This window comes from Lissotriton vulgaris, chromosome 2_1 (genome assembly GCF_964263255.1).
Source record: "Lissotriton vulgaris chromosome 2_1, aLisVul1.2, whole genome shotgun sequence".
Lineage (NCBI taxonomy): Eukaryota > Metazoa > Chordata > Amphibia > Caudata > Salamandridae > Lissotriton > Lissotriton vulgaris.
Window position 1 is genome coordinate 1663107287 of NC_141687.1, and position 20175 is coordinate 1663127461.

Sequence of the window (20175 nt, forward strand, 5' to 3'; positions counted from 1 at the left end):
AGAAAGAGGAAGTGGTTACCTCTGAGACTGTTTATATACTATTGGTGTACTCTATGGTTACCCTGGGTTCATGGGTAACGTAGTTCTGTTTTTCTTTACTGTTCTGTGATTGGCTGCTATATGTCAGTAAAGAAATGAGTATAAGCATAATCGGAGCCTCCTGTCCTGAAATAGAATTTGACTGCTGCAGTCCTGGGATTCTAATCAGTGGGCGGGGTTCGGACGGCCCCCGGCCGTCCCCCGTACACGCCTACCGTCACGTGGGACGTCGTCCGCAGCATCTAAGGGGGTGGCTGCAATTTTGTAATTCAGGGGGCATATTATCAAGAAAGGCGTTAAAAAAATTATCGCCGCTTTAGGCGATAATGGACTTGATAATATGCGCTTGAGAATTCCAATAGAAGTCCCTGTTCACACCAGAACATGGACTTCTATTGGAATTCTCCAGGGCATATTATCAAGCCCATTATCGCCGCTTTAGCGGCAGTTTCCTGTCGCTAAAACTGCGATAATTTTAACGCCTTTTCTTGATAATATGCCCCTCAGTTTCTTTACTTCCCCTGTGACTGTCTAGTGAAAAGTGTCTATATATAGGCCGTTTCTGAGGTGGGTGGAGGAACCCCAGGAAGTTCAAAGTCTCAGGCTGGGAGTGGCCGACAGTCTGCCAGGCGCCTACCTCTCCCAGCTGCGGCGAGTCTCCAAGGAGAGTGGAAGCGAGTGGTTTGGGGGGCGAGGTGTTGAAATGAATGCAGATGAAACAAATATGAAAGGTGAGGAATGGGGCTGGTGTTAGTCCACGGAAGGCATTTGACTTGTTTGGTGTGTGAACATAAGTGAAAGATGGATCGCACCGTACAGCTGAGAATCGTTCGCAAGGCAGGCAGCCTTTATTCAGGAGTCCGTGTTCCCTGACCGAGTGAGAAGCTAACTCCAAACTACAGCACATATTCCCTCACCCAGCCACCCCATAAAGGGGGGGGGGGGGACCGTAACACACCACTTCCTGTTTTTTTTCTCCTTCTGCTACATTGACCCTACCTGATGAGGATTACATCGGTGCTAGGAAAGCAAGGTTTTTTTTGTTTTAAAATGTATATTTCGGTGTCGTTTTTGTAATGATTGAAGTTATGGGCCCAGGGCCCTCATGATAGGCGCAGCAAGGATGGACACGGACACCAGGAATGAGTGGTAGGAAAGGTCCTGAGCACGTGCGCTCAGCCTCTTTTATTGGCAGCGTCATGTGACACCATGACGTCTGTGGTGGGTGGGTGTAGAGTGTGTTACATTACACAGGAACACTAGAACTTGTACACACCAAGTCACTACATCACTCCCCTTTTTAATCAATGAAAAGACCCAACTTCAGAATCTACATTTGGATAAAATAACATCTCTCAGGATGCAGTGAAGTGTTCAGTTCAGCCAAGCTTTTCTATCCGCCGCTGCTTGGAAATGGGCAGATGGAGTTCAGTCTGTTTCGGGGAACTTTTGTCCGCTTTGGCACAGGTTGGAGGTGCTAGATGGAAACAGTCTGTAAACGACTGGGTAGCCCCTGTTTGTCCTCACAGTCTTTCTGTAGTTGGCTTCCGTGGTCACGGGTGCGGTTGGAGTTCTTGTATTCGCCGTGGGTGATAGTACGTACCAGTTTTGGCCTGGGACTCCTGTGGGGACCTACTTCGCACTGACTTCTTCTTCACTCCTAACTGTGGCAACGGCCACGTGGATTTACTTCCTTCCATTGGTGACTGTGGCAACGGCCACGGGGATGTACTTCTTTCTGCTCTTCAACTGTGGCAACAGCCACGTGGAATACACTTCCTTCCTTTCTGAACTGTGGCAAGGGCCACGTGGATATACTTCCTTGCGCTCTAGCAGTGGCAGGGGTGCCACATGTCTCTCCTTTTCTTCCTTTCTTTTCACGGTGGCAAACGTGCCACGCAGAACTCTCCTTTTCTTCCTTTCTGTTCACAGTGGCAGATGTGCCACACAGCTCTCTCCTCTTCTTCCTTTCTTTTCGCAGTGGCAGACGTGCCACACAGATCTCTCCTCTTCTTCCTTTCTTTTTGCAGTGGCAGACGTGCCACACAGCTCTCTCCTCTTCTTCCTTTCTTTTCGCAGTGGCAGACGTGCCACACAGATCTCTCCTCTTCTTCCTTTCTTTTCGCAGTGGCAGACGTGCCACACAGCTCTCTCCTCTTCTTCCTTTCTTTTCACGGTGGCAGACGTGCCACACGGATCTCTCCTTTTCTCCCTTCCTGTTTCGCGACATCACTCGGTCCGATCTTGCATCTTCTCTCCTGACCTGGCTCCTCCATGCAGGGCGCGCCCGCTGCATGTGTGATCCTGGTTTGTCCCCGACTGGATCATTTCCTCCTTCTTCCTCAGCTTCCAGAGTTGGTGTCGCGAACCTAGATTCTTGTTGGTGACGTTCGTGGGATGGTATTCAGAGACCTTGACTAGGTCGAACGTCCTGGACCGTTTGGCGGTCCACTCCTGCTGATGTTTTGGCAGGTTTCTTCGGTCGTCCTGTCGGACTTGGTGCGTTAGCACTTTCTGGTATTGTTCGAGGGGACCCGTCGCGGGTCATACTTGGTACGCGATCTTTCTGTGGATCGGCTTCTGAGGGTGCCACGCTTAGTGGTCTTCTTCGGTAACTGTTCTGCACTGTGGCGTTACCTGTGCCCTTCTTCCATCTAGTGGGGGCTGTGCCTTGCCACGTGGCGCGTTATCTGCGCCCGTACTTTTCAAGGCTCTCGGACACTTGTTGCGTGTCGTCGGTATTTGCAGCTTTGGCTGGCGTCGATTTCTTTCTGGCTGACGTCCAGTACTTTGCTGCTTTGGACCGTTGGGTACTTGCTGCTTTGGCTGGCGTCAGGAGGTTGCTGCTTCGGACTGTTGGCGGGAGTAGTTGATGCTGCGGTGATCTCCTGTGGCCAATAGGAGTCACTTCTCTCCCCGTCTTCTGATCTCGGCAGTTTGTTCCTTGATCGTTCCTCCAGCGCTTGGCAGTCGTTTTCTCCAGATGTTTTGTCCTTACTTGGATGCTTGGTGAGGTGTTGATGTTAAGTGAGGCATACACGCCTCTTCCCACGTCGCTTCGGAAGTGGCAGCCGCCGACTCCTTGCTGGTGCGTGTGGGCGTCTTCTGCGCAGAGCGCGCTTTCTGGATTCGGGCGTTAAGATGCTTTCCCTTGGGGCGCTACTCCGTCTGTTGCCTCTAGATGGTACTAACTTCTTTTGCGTTGTGCAATGCTTGTTTCAGTGCTGGTGGATGTTAGTGCACTATTGCTTTTAGCCACTAGGTGGCAATGTTGCTGGATCTGTTAGCAACCTGTCTTGTCTTTCCCGGGTGTGCACTCTACTGCTTCAGTGCACAGGGGGTTGGAGCTGCTGCTGAGAATGGGTGAGTAGATTCTCTTTACTTTTAGTGTTCCAGAAATGTACCGAATTATAAATGTGCTGAAGTCAGGCCGACATTGCAAAAGCACTGTTTGTGTCCCTCTGGTGTTGTGCAGCATTGATGCTGGGGGCAAATTTCACAGTCTTTATTGGTGCACCGGTACTTCCTTTTGATCAGTGTTCCGGTGGGGCTGGTAACTCTTTGGCGGTATTGACCGCGCTGCTGGCACTCTGCTCCTCACCCGGAGCACACAAGGAGGGGGCACCTTTGGTATTGGTGGTGCGGCCGCTTCCCGGCACTTTGTTCCTGCCCCTCGAGGTGGGGGCACCTTCTGTTGCCGGCGCCTGTCCTGCCTTCACTTCTTTCCGCCCTCCCGGCCCGCGGCAGCTTTCTGCATTCCTCGCGCGGGCGGGGGGGGGGGGGGGCAACTGTTCTAGGCGCGTCGCTCCGTCCCTCATCTGCCAATGCGGGGGGCGCTCGAGGCAGGCCGCGGGTGGGCTCCGCCGGCTCTGCCTATTTACATGCCGGCAACGATCCGGCCCTGCAGGCTCCACTTTCCGGTCTCCCGCTTACCCTTCACCGCCCGCGGCAGCCTCGGCAGTCCTCACGCGGGCGGGGGTTTGTGCTTCACTCCGGCGGGGGAGCGGGTCTCTCCGGTCACTCCTCCCTGGCGGGGGGCGCTCGAGGCAGGCCGCGGTTGGGCTCCGCCGGCTCTGCCGACTTGATCGTTCTCTGGCCCAGCAGGTTCCACTATCGCCGGTCTCCCGCCGCAGCAGCTTCTACCCGCACACGCTGCGCGGCGGAGACCTGTCTTGCTTCTCGCAGGCCGCGGGTGGGCTCCGCAGGCTCTGCAGTGACTTTACTCGCTGGGGTGCCGTCGGCAGGTCGTGGGTGGGCTCCGCTGGCGCTGCTGAGTCTTCCCTCGCTGGGGGTGCCACCGGCCGGTCGCGGGTGGACTCCGCTGGCCCGGACCACGTCGCGAGGGGGGTCGGGAGGCGGTTAGCTACTCCGCTCCCTCCCCCTCGTTGATTTTGTTGACTTTCGGGTCCGGCCGCCTTCCCTTCACGCCGTGGCTTACTCTGGGCCCCGCCGCTTCCGTACACACGCGGCGGGGGCAAGGGATGACTCAGGCAGGCCGCGGGTAGGCTCCGCTGGCGCTGCTTATTTACTGGCACTGTTCATGTTGGGCACTTCGCCCCTGGGGCTCACCTTCGGCCGGCGGGCAGATGCTCCGTCGCGGTCGCGGCGGGTGGGCTCCGCCCGGCCCGTGCACCTCTCTGGTGGGGTTCTTGCTTCGCGGCGTATCAGGTGGGCTCTGGACGGTCCGCTCATTCCTGATGGCACATGCTGGTGGCGGCTGACGCAGGAGGCTACCGTCGGCTTGCTGTGGGCCTCTTGGTGGCTGCTGGGCTCCGACGATGCTCACTGGCTTCTTGGCTCGCTGTGCCTTGCTGCAGGAGGTGCCCTTCAGGCGGGCACTCTCTCCCCCTTTTTCTTAGAATAGGGTAGTGGCACGCATGAGTTTCACTACCGACCTTGTCGCCATTGTAATGATTGAAGTTATGGGCCCAGGGCCCTCATGATAGGCGCAGCAAGGATGGACACGGACACCAGGAATGAGTGGTAGGAAAGGTCCTGAGCACGTGCGCTCAGCCTCTTTTATTGGCAGGGTCATGTGACACCATGACGTCTGTGGTGGGTGGGTGTAGAGTGTGTTACATTACACAGGAACACTAGAACTTGTACACACCAAGTCACTACAGTTTTCTTTGCGTTTAGGCTTGCTGTAGCAGCCTAACTCTATTGGTTCAGTCACGCCCTGCTCGAGCCAGCTGGGCTCGTGTTCTGTCGATGTCTTGGTCGCGCTGCTAGGAATCTGCTTTACCGGTTCATAGGGCGCAGTTGGTAACGTTTGTAATGGATTGTGCTGCATTTTGGCAGTTTTTACAACTTTAGGGCAAATTACAGTGAACGTGAAGCGCTCCCTGCTGACTCACTAACTGTAGGCACCTATTCCAATATGGCACCCGTGTTTTCCTTCAGTTTGCCTTGATGCTGATCAGTTCCAGGTATTTATTGCGGGGGTGGGGGAGTGCTGAAATCGGCGTGGCCGATGTTAGTAGGGCGTGGCTTAAAACAAGTTAGCAGAAAGTAATTGCTGCTTCTGTCATTGCATCCATATATATAATACAAGTGACAATAAACCTACAGTGTGCCAGGACTATTGGCTTTGCCAATGATTGTTAGTTGCATAAGAGAAAAAAGCAACAAATTGCCTTCGTTGTATATAATATTGAACATGCTTCTGTTCTGAAATGATGAGGCTGTACAATAATTAAAACGAGTCTCTTTGGAGTTATATTATAGACAGTGAAGGGTGGGACTGCTTCAGAGTTGAGATTTGTTTTTCACCATGATAGTCAAGGCAAAAACGGAGAGACTTATGCCCACATGCATCAAAGTCAATTGCATTCGCAAACAGTGCGAATCGCAATTTTCGGCCGTTTGCGAATGCAATTGACTAATTTGGAATGCATCATGCATTTCGCAATTTTAGGAATCGCAACCATGTTGCGATTTCTAAAATTGCGATTGCATTTAAGAAATCGCAATTTCAGATTTCTTAAATGCAATGCATGATCATTTTGTAATTGCGAATTCGCAATTTGGAAGTGGTAAATTAGCATGAAGTTGAACTTCATGCTAATTTACCGAAAACTTTCAAATATGCACAAATGGTATTTTTGAAAGTTTTAATTTACACACACACATGCCCTTGGGGCGTGTGTGTGTATATTGCATTTAAAGTTACATTTCAGGGGTGCAGGGAGGGGTTCTTTGGACCCCCCCTGCTCCCTTGAAATTGCATTCACATTTTGCGAATCGCAATTTGAAATTCGCAAAATATGAATGCCTTCCCATTCATTCCTATGGGCCTTTTGGCCCATAGGAATGAATGGGAAGGGTTTTCCCTAATTGCGATTCGCAAATTGTGAATCGCAATTAAGGAAAAATACCGAATCGCAAAAATAAATGCAAATTTTTCATGCATTGCAGTTTGCGATTTCTAAATTGCGATTCCTTAATTTTCGCAATTTAGGAATTGCAAACGGGTGCAATGATGCATGTGCCTGTTACAGTCTTAGCTCCTGCTTTTTAGAACTGCCAGCCCGCTTATAGCCCTGGCATTCATGATTAGGGTTCCGAGTTTTATGGTATTTATTTTTTGGACATTTCCGCTGTATTTATCCATATTTATTGATTGCTAATTTTTTTGGTGTTTATCCATATTAATTTTGGGTTTTGTGAAAAAATGAGGCTGAAATTAGTATATTTCCACAATAATTTTACCACTAAATATGCACTCGTGCTTGAATGCCTCCCAGGTTTCAATGCTGTGAACCCAGCAGAAAATAAATCAAAACACATATAAACATATTCAATGTTCAGCATCCACCTTCTTCATATCTACTGCTGTAACAGCATCTTTTCTAAAATTCCTCTTTTTTAAAACCTCATACCTATCAACACAGCTTTTGGCCTGGCAGTCATGGCAGACAGTATTTTTAAAATCACCTAAAAAGCAAACCAATTTCCTTTTTAGGTTTTGCCTCGCCAAAAAGATGCGCTCTGCGCATCTTTTTTGCGCAGCAAAAACCTAATGAGAACTGTAGTGTGGCTTTGGGTCGGCCCTCGTCATTCATTGGCTGGCTCCATAAATGGAGCCTAGCCATTGGACGAGGGGCCTGTCCGTCAATGCCGGACCAGACACGGGGGCGTTCCCGACATTCTTTGGCTTTTGCCGACGTCACGCGACGCCGGGAACGCCCCCGATTCTGTTCCGGCATTGCCGGCACCTCCCTTGCTCCCCCTCCCGCTTGTTTCCTGGTGCCCGCCTTCGTGCTCTGGCCGGCCGTCGTCAGCGTCTCTCCTCCCCCTTTCCCGCCCCCTCCCGCTTGTTTTGGTGCCCGTCTTCTGCTCGTCAGCTCTCTCCTCCCCCTTTCCCGCCCCCTCCCGCTTCTCTCTGATGCCCGCCTTCCGGTGAGACACTGTGATGAATGCCACTGAAAGCCCTGGATGGACTGGGCTGGGTCCGGGTCAGTCTGCTCGGTAGTGGGCTGACTAGTGACTGTCAATGACCTCCTGCAGAGCGAAGTGCTGTTCGAAACTCGGAAGCCACCGCCTCTTAACACTAGTGAGTACGAGGAAAGCACGGGCGGCCATGCGTTGCTTGAAGTGCTGTTCGAAACTCGGAAGCCACCGCCTCTTAACACTAGTGAGTACGAGGAAAGCACGGGCGGCCATGCGTTGCTTGAAGTGCTGTTCGAAACTCGGAAGCCACCGCCTCTTAACACTAGTGAGTACGAGGAAAGCACGGGCGGCCATGCGTTGCTTTGTTAATATTGCATACAGATCTGAAATCACCGTTTGAGGAGTGGAGCCGGGGAGGGGGCGGAGCTTCGTGGCGAGAGCTCCGTAACAGACACTTGCCCTCAACCAAGCCCTCCGCCCCCTTACCACTCACACAAACAAAACGGAAGTTGTCGGAACCAAGAAGAAAAGCGAAAGGAGGTAGGGAGGGGAAAAGAAGCTGCCAGGGCTGCCATGAATATTAAAGTAAAGCTGGGTCATAAGCTTCCAGCCATGGGAGTCTGTGACTTGTAAACGGCTGATAACCCATGACCCCATGACCTCTCATGGGAACGTTCACAGAGCAGCAGAACAACAGACATCCTTAGTATCGGCACAAAGCCATCGCTGGCACAGTGATTCAAGCAAGTGTATTTTGAGGGAAGGGCTGTGATAATAGCAAATATGCATTAGGCGGAGTGACCCTTGGCTTGGCTGCGGTCTTACCAGGCGCACTTACCTCCATATCCGGCTCCACTCACGGACCCTCGACATGCCGAAACGGTGAACTAGCAGGAAGTGAAACTTATCGCACTAAGCAGCAATGCCCCTCCCCCGCAGCGCCCGCGAGCAAACAAGACAAGCATTTAGTGCAATAGGTCCTGCATTTGCGAGAGGTTAAGCTATTAGCATTGTAAATTACAATGTCTTTTATTTAGATTTAAAAAAACAAAACAAAGGCATTGTCCTTTACAATGCCAAGAGCTCAGACCCAGCAAATGCGAGACCTACTGCATTGCAAATGCTTGTTTATTCTGAAAGCATGACCAGTGTACCGCACAGATGAGCCGCACAGGGTATAATGTGTCTATGATTGCTGAACGTGACTGACAGATGGGCGTGGGCTGCAAAATGTTGTTGAACCTACCTTACGATTATGCCTCCACATTGAACCTTCTTGGCATCTGTGAACCTAAAATCTCAAATTCGTCCCTTTCTAAGTGTTGGAAAATAACTGCACACATTAGCAGCACATTACCAGCACTCAGTTTATCGACCTCAGAAGATTGAACAGCCGTGTCGGCCCAGTCCGGATATGAAATAACGACCTGTGCAAACAAAAAATGTTAGCAGCGACTATTTTGGTTACTTGAGTCTTCCAGACAGCTCAGTTATTTCGTGGAGAGCACAGACGGGGCTGCTCTGCCACATTCAATAAACAGAAGCGCCACTGGCAATTGATGATCACTGTGACACTCCCCCCATATTGAGCGCTGAAAAGTCCAGGTCAAGAAAAGATGCCTTAGTACTTGATTAACTGTGTAGTCAGAAACCTTCGAATAGCACGGCTATTTGCAAATGAAGGGTTGGCCTCTAAATGATGGATTTATGACTAGCTGAGGACTGCCGGTCAATCAAAATCGACTGACTCAAAAAACATAGTGCTTACCGACTTATCAAGGACACTGTGTAACGCCGCAAGTAAAAGTGAAACAAAAACAAGCATTGGAAATGCAATAGGTCTCGCATCAGGAAAGTTTGAGCTATTGGTCTTATAAATGGCATTTTTATTTATTTATGTGTTTGTTAAAAAAGCTAAATTAATAGCTTTGTCATTTACAATGCCAATAGTTATAACTTTCGCAAATGTGACACCTATAGCATTTGTAATGCAACATGTTTTTTATTTACGTGATTTAGATGTATTGATATTACAAATAACAATGGCTTTTATTTTTTTTGTTAAATTAATTGTTAAATAATGTATTTAATTTGTAATGGCAATAGCTTAAACTTTTGTAAATAACTTTTGTGAAGATTATATTCAGAGTTTTATATTGTGACGAAAATCCAAGAACAGAAGTGAAATATTAACATCTTTTTGTGATTTGTAATAAAGCGTGAACGCTTGAAAACAGCTTGAAACATTGAAAGAACATATTTGAACCAGTGATGCTGAGTGATGCTGTGGTTGCGCTGAGTGATGATGTGGTTGCGCTGAGTGATGATGTGGTTGCGCTGAGTGATGATGTGGTTGCGCTGAGTGATGCTGGGGTGGCACTGAGTGATGCTGGGGTGGCACTGAGTGATGCTGGGGTGGCACTGAGTGATGCTGGGGTGGCACTGAGTGATGCTGGGTGTAGGAAAGTATGGTCTGCAATCCTATGATCAACCCAGATTTTTAGGTTTTGCCTCGCCAAAAAGATGCGCTCTGCGCATCTTTTTTGCGCAGGCAAAAACCTAATGAGAACTGTAGTGTGGGTTTGGGTCGGCCCTCGTCATTCATTGGCTGGCTCCATAAATGGAGCCTAGCCATTGGACGAGGGGCCTGTCCGTCAATGCCGGACCAGACACGGGGGCGTTCCCGACATTCTTTGGCTTTTGCCGACGTCACGCGACGCCGGGAACGCCCCCGATTCTGTTCCGGCATTGCCGGCACCTCCCTTGCTCCCCCTCCCGCTTGTTTCCTGGTGCCCGCCTTCCTGCTCCGGCCGGCCGTCGTCAGCGTCTCTCCTCCCCCTTTCCCGCCCCCTCCCGCTTGTTTTGGTGCCCGTCTTCTGCTCCGGCCGGCCGTCGTCAGCTCTCTCCTCCCCCTTTCCCGCCCCCTCCCGCTTCTCTCTGATGCCCGCCTTCCGGTGAGACACTGTGATGAATGCGCGCTCCCGCGTCTCTCTGACCTCCTCTTAATTTGTCTGTGAAATTAATTGAAATTTAGCACCTGGGGGATTGCGTGCTACCTGTAAATGTGAAGCAATGTAATTGTATGTTTTACTTTCACATTTCTGAATTAAAAAGTGTGTTTTCGTTTATGTGAACAGGCCTCTGACGGCACAGACGTGACTGTTCTCACTGGTGGTTACAATCGCGGTTCGAAGTGCGTTTCGTAGACAGCGCCTAAAGTGAGTGGCTTCGTGGCGCAGGCCGGGCGTCAGGGAACTGGAGGTCAGGAGAGTCTCAGAAGCCTCCTGTTCGGCAGACCTGACCCCGGCGGCACCGGGATCGGAATCCGCAGGGTTAAAAGGTGAACTTGCGGTAAACCTGCCCCCTCCACGGCCGGGCATTAAACATTCACGGCCATCTGAGCGGGAGGCTGTCTCGGGGCGACGCTGTCTCCTGCCAGACCCGGTCTCGGCCACTCTCCGTTTCACCGATGCCCTGCCAGGAACCTCGTTAACAGCTTCACTCCTTGCCAGGCACAGCAGCTCCTGGTTGATGCTCGGTGGATCAATGCACCGGCTACTGCCAGTGCAACCTCCACGGGAAACGACCCCCATCTCGGCAATTCAAGAGGGCGGGCGGGTTAACGCACAACATGGAGGGCTCTCGGTCTAACGGGAGCTCGCAGGGTCCGATCCGATTCGGATAACTTGGGCCTGATATATATAAAGGGATCACTCTGGTGCGTTGATAAATCTATAGGGATCACTCTAGTGCGTTGATAAATCTATACGGATCTTTGTGAAACCTATAAGTTAAAGGTTACATTTCTGGTGAAATAGATTAGCGGGTTAATGCACAACCTGCCATCGCAATGTGTATATGCTGTGCATCTGTAAGGGCCAATCAGATTAACATAGCTCAGTGTGACAGGTGCATGTCACCGGCTGTTTGTGATGTCATTAGATTTGAACGCTTCATTGTAATGCTTGTTTGTGATGTCACGATCTTAACATGCTCCATTACAACTGGTGCTTGTGATGTCACGATCTTAACATGCTCCATTACAACTGGTGCTTGTGATGTCACAAGCTTAGACCGCTTAATACCCACGCCTGTTTGTGATGTCATATGCTTAGAACAATGCCCTCCATTGCTGTTGGAGATGTCAGAGGAGGTGCGTGGTGTATTGTACCGGCAGTTGGGTATTACCCAGACGAAACGTTGCATTACTTCGTTTGTGAGGTCATAGCGGCGCTCCCGCAACTTTCACAGCGTGTAAGGTCAGAGAGAACAATACACTGTACTGGCCATTTTTTACTTCAGTTGGGGCATGTACACCCCACAAACAGCTGAGGATGGCAAGGGAAAGGGCAATCTCCATGCACCTCACTAGAGACACATGCTTAAATCTGGGGCTCTCTGGGGCATGTACATCCCACAAACAGCTGAGGATGGCAAGGGAAAGGGCAATCTCCATGCACCTCACTAGAGACACATGCTTAAATCTGGGGCTCTCTGTTACCACAGGCTCCCTGTGATGCAGAGTGCAGAATGCGCCGAGTGCAGGTTGTGAGTGTGCAGAGTAGTGAGTGCGCAGAGTGCAGAATGCGCTGAGTGCAGATTGTGAAGTTGTGAGTGTGCAGAGTAGTGAGTGTGCAGATTGTGAAGTTGTGAGTGCACAGAGTAATGAGTGCGCAGAGTGCAGAATGCGCAGAGTGCAGATTGTGAAGTTGTGAGTGCGAAGAGCAGAATGTGCAGATTGTGAAGTTGAGAGTACGCAGAGTAGTGAGTGCGCAGAGTGCAGAATGTGCAGATTGTGAAGTTGTGAGTGCCCAGAGTGTGAAGTTGTGAGTGCGCATAGTAGAGAGTGCGCAGAGTAGAGAGTGACTGCAGAGATTAAGCTAATGGCAATGTAAATGACAATGCCATTTATTTATCTGTTTTCAAAACCAACACAAATACAAATTGTCATTTACAATGCCAATAGCTCTAATTTTTCCAAAGGCAAAACCATTGCATTGTAAATGCTTGTTGATCCTCATATAAAAATAAAAACAGACAAGAAAATCTTTTCTGTCTGTATCTGTAAAAATCAATAAAAACGGATAACAGGGAGCCTTATTCATGATATACCACGAGCATAAAGAGACAATGGACAGAGCACTGAAACTTTTCAGACACTCACCCCTAGTCACTATTTGTTCTGGGTTGAATCCATCATCGTTCTTTAGCTCACTTTGCCACCCCAGTTCAGACCAAGCCATATGCAAATCAGCCTTGACCCTGTACCTCATGGGAACAGTCCAGCCCGAATCGCCAAGCAAGGTCTTCCCTCGACCGGAAACAAGCATCCTGACCATTTCGGGGTAACACCCCTCATCAGCCAGGCTAGCTTGAATCCAGAGGCAAAGTGAGCAAGGGACCCATGTCTGGTCATACCCCGCCAACTTAGGGCAGGGTATGACCAGACATGGGTACAGCAGTCATCCTATGCGGATTCAAAACACCCTCTCCTCTTTGGCTGTCCGTGGCACAAAGGGATGAAAACAATGCAAACTGGAAAAGGTAGAATCAGAGGATGGGGAAAATTCTCACAGCTCAGCTGTTTTGCGCGAGCATTCTGCAATCTCGCGGTAATGCGGGTTGCACCCAGAATGCGCCAGCTTAACCCCTGATGAGGACACTTGGAAGGACTGCATGTACTTCTGAGACTGTCCCTTCTAGGCAGTGGTCGAAGTGGGGGGTGATCGGAGAGACACGACGTGCCCATGCTTTTTTTATTTTAGGAAAACAGTTCCTCTACTTGGTGTGGAGTAAATAGTCGTTCCGGACAGTTAATTCCAACTGTTGTAATGCTTCAGCTGAAGCAGACTGGAGAACGTCTCTCTTGTGCTGTAACACCAAGGGAGGAGCAGACAGGTAAACAAGCCCAGGGTGCCTGTTTCCCTGAAAGAAATGTAAATGTGTTCAACTGGTCAATCGGCAAATGTAAATGGTGCATGGAAGCCGGTATTGGCTTTAATGGATGGAGTCACTTGAAGCTTCCTGGTGATACACATTTATTCTTTTTGGGAGGTGTCGAGGAGCTGCCAGCTAAGTTGTGAACTTTGCTATTAAAAGACTGTTGGAAAAAAAATATTGCACTGCATACAGGCTGGGTATTACTAAAATCTATATTTTTGAAACACTTTATCTTAATCAGTTTTGCCAATATTGCAGCAACGTTTCTTATACTGTGTATAATACACGTTTAAAATAATTACTTGCATGTTGACAGTGCCTTCTGTCACGGACTAGGACCATGTAGCACCAAACATATAAAAGTCAATATTCTCCACTGCATCAACTAGGATTCAATTCTGCGGCTCTCTGGTGCAGTGCATTAACTAATAGGGGTATCATAATGTACAACAGTGCATTCCCCACTGATGAACATCACTTGCATTTAATTTTCAAATAAGCTCTGCGTTATTTTATATGTAGTAACCTGAAGGTGAAAGACTGAAGAAAGTTACAGAATATTTCGTTTTTTTAGCCACACCTTTGGCCACGGCCCCATGCTCACTCCCTTCACCCCCAATGCACAGAGCATCATATTTCCTATCCTTTTTTCTACGCACTTCAACCACTGTTTCTATGGCAGATATCAAGTCCACGATTGATAAGGCAGTGGGGACTGTCCTGCAGAAGCATGAGTGTCCTGTTCCTCTTAAAGTTCCTTGGTTGGCGGTTCCAGTAATGGTGGATCCAGACAAGGAGGATGCGAGGAGGGTAGGAGAGTGAGATTTCTGTATGGGTGAGAGCTGTCCTCTCTGTTGGTCCACCTGAGACAGAATTCGGGTCTTCCTGATCCTGCTCTAACTGGGGTTTGGGAGTAAAATGTATTTGCTTGTTATCAGAGGGCTGAGTCTATTCCATTCGTAAAGTACTTACTCATGAATGGAGGGAGGTTAACAAGAACACTTTTCCTTGTTTTTCTTTCTAAAAAAGTACCCTGTAGAGCACTCTGCCGAAGAGTTTATGCTAGTGGTTAAGGTTGATAACCTCATGAATGGGCTTTCTTCTGGTAATGTTATTTTGGAAGATGCCTTGCCTGCAGATGCAGTAGACAAGAAGGTGGAGACTGCTTTGCACTCATATGCTGCTTCAAATTTTGGTATTTGAGTGAGCCTATGCTAATTATACAGTGCAATCATTTCCAATCCCAGGGTGATCTGATGAAAGGGGGGGGGGATCCTTCTGCTTTGTTGAGCATGATGGAACAAGAGGTTACATTTCTGTCGGACCTGTCATTTGACAACATGTGTGTCTCAGCAGCTACATCTAGGGTAGTAGTTGCGGCACAGCAAAATCTTTGGATGCGGACTTGGAAGGCTGATGCTGCCCAGAAGTCCACTTTAATGAAATTGACTTTTGATGGTTCTAAGTTGTTTGTACAACAGTTGGACGATCAGGTCAAAAAGACTGCTGAGAAGAAGAAATGTCTGGTTCCTGTTCGGTCTGCTTTCTGGGTTTGGTTACAAAAAGGCTTTTCCCTCTCCTGCTAAAGGGGCATATCAGCCCAATCGGTGTTGTGGCCGGGGCGCCCCAGTTGCAGATAAAGCCCAGTTGTAGGCAGGAAGTGGTGCTTCAATTAAAATGAAGATGTCGACCACTTCGGGTAACAGGAACTAGTCCTTTAATAGCAACCTCCAGAGGACACGGGCAGACAACCGATCATATAATGGTCCCAAGTACAACCATCCCAGAGTTCTGATGATGAACCTCACATTCTCCTAGATGCATCATCAGCACTTAAAGGGATACTTACAACACATATTCGCTTCACAGAACAGCAAGGAAAGGAAGAAGAAATAATACAATTGATAACAAGAAAACAAAAGATGAATAAAAGTGCTACAGTATTGTGAAAATAAAGATAAGTTATAGGGAACAATTGTGATCATCAAGATAAAAATGTAACCTGAGATCATCACATCAACATAAAATGCAACATGAGATCACAGCATAGTAACCACATGAACATCAGGTCAAAATATAATCGTTTAAATATGAAGGACACTTCCTCCTCCTCTTCTCCAAAAGAAGATGTTCAGAATGAGTTTCAACATGAGAATCATTATGTATAAACGGACTTTTCTTAGAACTAAAATAGTCACGAGCTGTAGTGTAATTCCTGGAATCTCCACCATTGCACTTAGACAGTTTAGACATACTCCAAACATCACCACCTTCTAACATTACAACATTTTTCATTACTTTGATAATGCGTTTAGGGCCAAACAATTTTGACTGACCTTTGGGAGACAAAGTTGCATTTTTTTACAAAAACAAAATCCCCCACATTCCATGAATTCTCTTTTGCTCCAAACTTTGCATCGTATCTGTGTCTGTACATAGTTTGATAATTTTTAGCTCTCTGGTTAGAAACCAAACTTTTATTCCCGCGTAACCATTACGGTGTGAGTTTCGTTCCAGCTAATCTACCTCTGAGGTTTTTTTTTAAAGGAGACACACCAGAAACACGGTTTGGGGTATTCCTGTGTGCCCACAGTTTTTCTCTTAAAAGTGACTTAAAAGAAACCTTCATTTCCACAGCAGACTGAGTACTACCTTTCATGCTCTCAACAAGTCCAGTGGCTTGTGGGAAATAAAGTGCAGTGCATTTCTGAAGATGTAAATTGTACACCATTATCAGTGACCATTATGTCCTGAATACCCTCGCATACAAAAACTTCTTTTAAAAACTCATTGATGTTCTTGGTGACAACCAAACTCGTACAACAGGCAGGTAGCCACTTGGATGTGTAGTCCACAAGAGAAGGCTTTGTTGGAGGGTGTGCAGACATTTGTTGGAGGGTGTGCAGACATTGGTGGAAAATTCTGCAGTGATTCCAGTTCCTGCACGAAAAAGTGAAGGAGATAATTCCATTTGCTTAGGTACAGAAGCAATTAGGTGATTTTCGTCCAGTATTGAATTTGAAAGCCCTAAATCGGTTGCTTGTTCATCAAACTTTCAAAATGGTTACTCTGCAGCCCATCGTGACTTTCTTGACCCAAGGGAATTTTCTGGCATCAATGGGTATGATGGATACCTATCTACATGTGCTGATTGTTCCCAATCACCATTGTTACCTTTAATTTGCTGTGAGCAGCAGACCTTTTTAATTCAGGGCCCTTCCCTTTAGCCTTAATTCAGCACTAAGGGTATTCACCAATTTGCTGTCTTCTTTGGTGGGTATCTTGCATGGTAAAGGCATTTACCTTTTCCCTTACCTTGGTGATTGGCTAATTTCCTCTTCTTGTTTTTCCAAGGCAGTAGCTGGTGTCGAGAAGGTGTGCAATTTGAATTGGACTTTCGGGTTCCTGTTGAATTATTAAGTCACCGGTTAATTTAGCATCTACAGCATCAGTTGGCCTGGACTTCAGCCCCTGCCAGGCTATGGTTGAGGAATCCAGGAGAGAAGGTGTCCATCTTGTTCATAGTGCCTTGGAGATGGGTGTATTTGTATCCTCTGGTGCACTATCTCTTGGTACATTGGCTCCCCTAATATCAGATGTACAAGACATTAATGCCTGTGATGGCAGAGATCTGACTAGCTCTCCCGTGGTGGATTCAAGCAGACTCACTGATAAAAGTGGTTGTTTTGTATCCTCAGGTTCCGGTGTCACTAAACATAGATGCCAACAAGTTGGGCTGGGGGGCTGGGTTGAGCACTGCTGCGGCTCAGAGCAGATGGGGCCTGGAGGGGTTCCACAGGTCCTCCAACTGGTGGGAACTGGCAGCTGTTCAGAGAGCTTTGCTGTTTCCTTCCTTTCATCCAGGGTCAGACTGTGTGTGTCCACACGGACAATCAAGTGGTGAGGTCCAGTGGTGTAACAAAACTTAATCACCCCTCCCCTGCAAGGTACATAGAGGGCCCCCCACTCTAGATTTAATCAGGAGCTCTAGGGCCTGAGAGCTGAGCTGAGGGGGCCCCCTGCAGCTTGACCCCCCGCGGGGGCTGCGGGGGCCTGTGTTACACCACTGGTAGGTCATACCTGAATCGACCGGGAGGACTGGTTTCTGCTCTGTTTCTTCTGGCACAGGATATTTGTTTGTGGATAGAGAATAATCTCCGCTTCCTGAAGGCTGTTTTTCTTGTGGGGAAGGTGAATAAGCCTGCAGACCAATTCAGCAGGAAGTTTCCATCATCGGTGTCCCTATGTCTGAGCCCTGCAGTTTTTCGGGAGCTGAATCTCAGGTTTGGGGTTCCATGGTTGGAGGTTTTTGCGACCGAGGAGAATGCACTTCTGCCCCAGTTCTGTTCCCTGGTGCCCTCCACGTTGGTGTTGGGGGAGGGGAATACTCTGTTGTTCAGGTGGCCAGCCGGTCTCCTGTATTTCCTGCCAATTCCTCTCCTTCCAGCAGTCTTGCGGAAATTGAGGATGAACCAGGCATTAGTCATTCTGGTAGCTCCGAATTGGGTGAGGAGGCCTTGGTTCTCACAGATATCGCTTCTGGCGATCACTTCTGCCTCGGTGTTACCCCTTCATTGCCCTCCGTTGTCCCTTCCATTGCTCTCACCAGCAGCGCTCCGGCATCTGAACCTAGCAGCATGGTTGCTGAAAGGTTAGCTCTTCCTCAGCAGGGTTGTTCTAAGGATGTAGGGGATGCAATTTACTTGGCCCACTGTCCTGCTACACAGAAGTCTTATGCCCGCTACTTGGGTCATTTTGAGAAGTGGTGTGTGGCACATAATTTTGAGCCTCTTCCTGGTGATCCCATGAGGATTCTTGATTCTTTGCCGGAAGGTTTGTGCTGGGCCTTGTGGTGTCTACCATCAGATCCCAGTGGGCTACTATCCAGGCGGTTAGGAGGACATGGGTGGCTGGGCTAGTTCCTTTTAATTTTAAGCTGTTGCGAAGTTTTATTCTGCATCACCCTCCTATTAGGTCTCCCGACACTCCTCGGGATTTACCGTTGGTCCTTAAGGCTCCCACATCCCTCCCTTTTGAACCTTTGCAGTCTGACTTGAAGTTTCTCACTGAGGTGTTTTTTTTCTTCTGGTCTTTGTTCAGGCAGGAGGGTTGCTGTGATTGGTGCATTGTTAGGAGTGGCTCAGTTTCTTAGGTTTTTAGAGGATAAAGTGATTCTCCGGCCTAGTTCTGATTTCCTCCCTAAGGTTGTGTCTTGTTTTCCCACTGATTCACATATGTCCTTCTTGTGTTTTTCCCTTCACCTTTATCGGCTGAGGAGGTGGATTTGCACACTTTGGCTCGGCATAGAGCTTTGTCTATTTACCTTGACCAAACTTCTCCCTTTCAGAAGGTTGAATCTTTGTCACGTTTGGATTACCAAATAAGGGTTCCCGCCCTTCCAACTCTTCCTGTGAAAAGCAACAACTCTCCTAAGGCCACCAATGCTGCTCAGCGCGATACACCTTTGATTCACTTTCTTATATCTATCAAAATAACGAAGCAGGTGCTGGAAACTGGAAGGCAAGAAACAGGTTTATTACTCCAGAGGAGAACACGTCAACTCGGACACCGGAATGTCTTCGGGAGGTGCTCTAACTGCATCTCTGTGGCTCGGTCTTTTATACACGTTTGCACCAGTTTATTGGTAGGTTAAACATCCTCGGAATTCCCGCCCCAAGCAGGTTCCCACTCAAACCCAGCGGCAATCGTCCCTCACCCAGATCTAACAGATGATCGCTATCTCGCAGCTGGACATTTGGACAGGATCAGAAAACATGTGGGATCGGTCAGATCTAAGGGTTCGCGCTATTGATTGAATCAGGCCTCTTTGTCAGTGCAACAAGTCCTGCTGTGTGGGCACTAAACTATGTCCGCAAGGGTCGGTTAGTGACTGGGACCGGATTGAGCAGCCAGGTGCGGTGAGGGAGGTTATCAGAAGGGCTTGGCTGTGTACTGAGGATGAAAGGACGAGCGGGTGTAGAGTGGAAAGTGACTCCGGGGTCTTGTCATGATGACAAGGTTTTACAAACCCAGTACATTTGTCCGTGCTTAGTCAGGGCGCTGGGGATGGCAGCGAGTTCTGGGTGAAACATAGGTGACCAGCAGAGTATGAAATGGCTGCGATGTCTAAGATGGTTGCTGCTTACGCAGAGGCTCTCGCTAAGCAAGATAGCGCCGGTAATGTTCATGTATGTCGCTTTACATTTTTACAGTCGCCCCTTTGAACATATCCTAGCCAGCTTGTCAGTTTACTTCAATGTCCATAATGTCCTGTATCTCTCTGTCATATATTACTCTAATTTTTGCGAGTTGAATGTCCACAGTCTTAGGGCACAAAGAGTTCAGACAAAGAGAACACAAGGGCAGTATACAGTGTACCCCCAAACACCAGCCACATATTGCAAAGATTGGGACCAAGAGGATCATCATTATTTTCCAACCCCATTCTTTCAAAATGCCCCAAAACCAACTTCCAAGTGTCCAAGTCTCTGACTCTTGGTGGATCTCTGATGCCAGCCTGTGAAGATGTTCAATTGCCTTGTAAACTGAAGGTGAGTTATCAGGGATGAAAGTGCAGCAACTGGCACCGATGATGCGGCATGCTCTTCCACGGTCCGCTAGTACCACGTCCAGAACAAGGCGGTTCTGTAAAGCCACCAGGCGGACTGCCTGAAGCTTGGCAGTGTTGTTGGTGAGGATGCCAGCTGTGACGTTCAGGGCTGTTTCTACTGCTTGGAACAGATTTCGGATGGCACGGTTGTTTGCCATCGGACCCCAGAACGGGACAAGTCCTTTTGCTGCATC

The 20175-nt window shown here is 48.6% G+C and overlaps 1 protein-coding gene across 1 annotated transcript in view; it reads left to right on the forward strand.

Annotated features, from left to right (window-relative positions):
- The first annotated feature begins 634 nt into the window (after positions 1-634).
- LOC147733038 (interferon alpha-inducible protein 27-like protein 1) overlaps positions 635-20175 on the forward strand; it is a 110221-nt gene continuing 90680 nt past the window's right edge. The window contains exon 1 of the mRNA XM_086957599.1: positions 635-770. Within this exon, the coding sequence (XP_086813725.1) occupies positions 743-770 (28 nt within the window). The 5' untranslated portion in view covers positions 635-742. The remainder of the gene's footprint in view (positions 771-20175) is intronic.